At 59.2% G+C, this 1,754-nt stretch overlaps 1 protein-coding gene across 1 annotated transcript in view; it reads left to right on the top strand.

Moving 5' to 3' along the window:
* The window catches only part of PPP1R14B (protein phosphatase 1 regulatory inhibitor subunit 14B), a gene marked incomplete at its 5' end in the record, with an annotated part of 2,450 nt that continues 696 nt past the window's right edge, over positions 1-1,754 (top strand). The window contains 2 exons of the mRNA XM_012810602.1: positions 1-186; positions 1,311-1,394. Coding sequence (XP_012666056.1) covers positions 1-186; positions 1,311-1,394 — 270 coding nt within the window. The remainder of the gene's footprint in view (positions 187-1,310; positions 1,395-1,754) is intronic.

Here is a 1,754-nt window from a genome sequence, read left to right as displayed (position 1 = left end):
GGGCCCCGCGTGTACTTTCAGAGCCCCCCTGGGGCTGCAGGTGAGGGCCCGGGCGGTACGGACGATGAGGGCCCAGTGAGACGCCAAGGGAAGGTCACCGTCAAGTACGACCGCAAGGAGCTACGGAAGCGCCTCAACCTGGAGGAGTGGATTCTGGAGCAGCTCACGCGCCTCTACGACTGCCAGGTGTGTTCCCCACCCCGTGCCGACACCCTAAAAACGGTCCCGGGTCGGTTTGCCTAGGAACCCCACTGTGAGCCCGCCTGTCACCGGAGTCAATGGGCGCTCCACTTCTGTGCGCTCCCCTCCTCTGCACTCCCCGCCCCCAATGTGTATGCTCTTTTTTTGTCTGACCTAAGTCAGTTCTATCTTGTTCACTGCGAGAGACCCTCTCTCTCTCCCTCGTGCCACTCCCCAAAGGCAATCTGATGTCCTCGAAAAAGTGTCTAGGGATAGCCTGTGCCTTGGGCAGGAGGCAAAGAGCTAGCCTGGGCTGGCAATGGGAGGAGATCTAACCTGCCTACTGCCAGCTAACTTAGACCTTGGCTGAAAGGGGCTAGTCTGGTTGATGGGGGACTGGAAAGGGCCTTGGCAGTTCTAATGAGCTAGCCTGGAGTTCCATCTTAGCATGTGAGCAGGTTAGCCCGCTCTCGGCTCTGGTTCTCCACCCCATGACTCCCTGGTTGCTCAGATGGTGACTCAGGCCCCCAGGGGGCAGGGTGGAAGAGTGGGCTTGCCCTGTATTGCCTACCCTAGCCCAGCCCTGAAGTGCAGCTGGTTCCAAACAGGATAGCAAGCTTTCCCAGAGGGTGGGGCGGTGAGCAACCCCTCCATCACCAAAGCATGGGCTCTTTGTTTCTCCTTTACCAGGCCTGGGTACTTCCCACTGACCCCTCACCCTTCACTTCCTCCACACTCCCGGGAAGCTGTGACAGGTGTTTGGGGGAGGGGAGGGGGGTGTGACAAGCTGGGACAGCTGGCCCCACCACTGCTCTTGGTGAGATGGGGGGCCCGGATGTTGGGGAGACACATCTGCTGGGTTCCCAGCCCAAGGTCTCTAGCCCTGGCTCTCTGGCCTTGTCTGGCACTCCGGGTGCCCACTGGCAGGGACAGGAAGCTCCCCCTCCATTGGGCAATTTGCCTTGGCACGAGCCTGATCTGTTTTCTTCCTCAGAGCAGCTGGCGTTGTCTGCCAGGCAAAGAGGGCTGGGCTCCTCCTGAGGTAGGCAGGGACATCAACCGAGAGCCCCTCTCACACCCTCTCCCAACTCAGGCCCTTGTCTCTCCCTCCTCCCCCACCCCCACCTCAGGAAGAGGAGATCCCAGAGCTGGAGATTGATGTGGATGAACTCCTGGACATGGAGAGTGATGATACCCGGGCTGCCAGGGTCAAGGTAAGAGGGGGTGATGGCCTTGGGTGTAGGGCTGCCTGGAGGCACTGCCCTAGGGGAAGCAAGGCTCTGAGCCTGGCCTTCCTTGGTCTGAGTCAGCCAGCTCTGTGACCTTAAGTCTTAGCTTCTGTCTCTGGCAAATGGGGCTAATGCTACTTACTTGCCTAACTACATAGCTGTGGCATCTCCTATGCCTCAGGGTGACCCCAGTCTCTTGGAAGTGGGTATAGGTAAACTCTAGGCCTTGTTCTTGAAAACTCACTGTGGGGAGGCGCCTGTGGCTCAGTGAGTAGGGTGCTGGCCCCATATACCGAGGGTGGCAGGTTCAAACCCAGCCCCGGCCAAACTGCAACAAAAAATAGC

The sequence above is a fragment of the Otolemur garnettii genome, unplaced genomic scaffold (genome assembly GCF_000181295.1).
Source record: "Otolemur garnettii isolate 467f Iridium unplaced genomic scaffold, OtoGar3 scaffold00140, whole genome shotgun sequence".
Taxonomy (NCBI): Eukaryota; Metazoa; Chordata; class Mammalia; order Primates; family Galagidae; genus Otolemur; species Otolemur garnettii.
The sequence above is the reverse complement of the archived record's forward strand: the minus strand, read 5'-3'. Positions and strand labels throughout refer to the sequence as shown.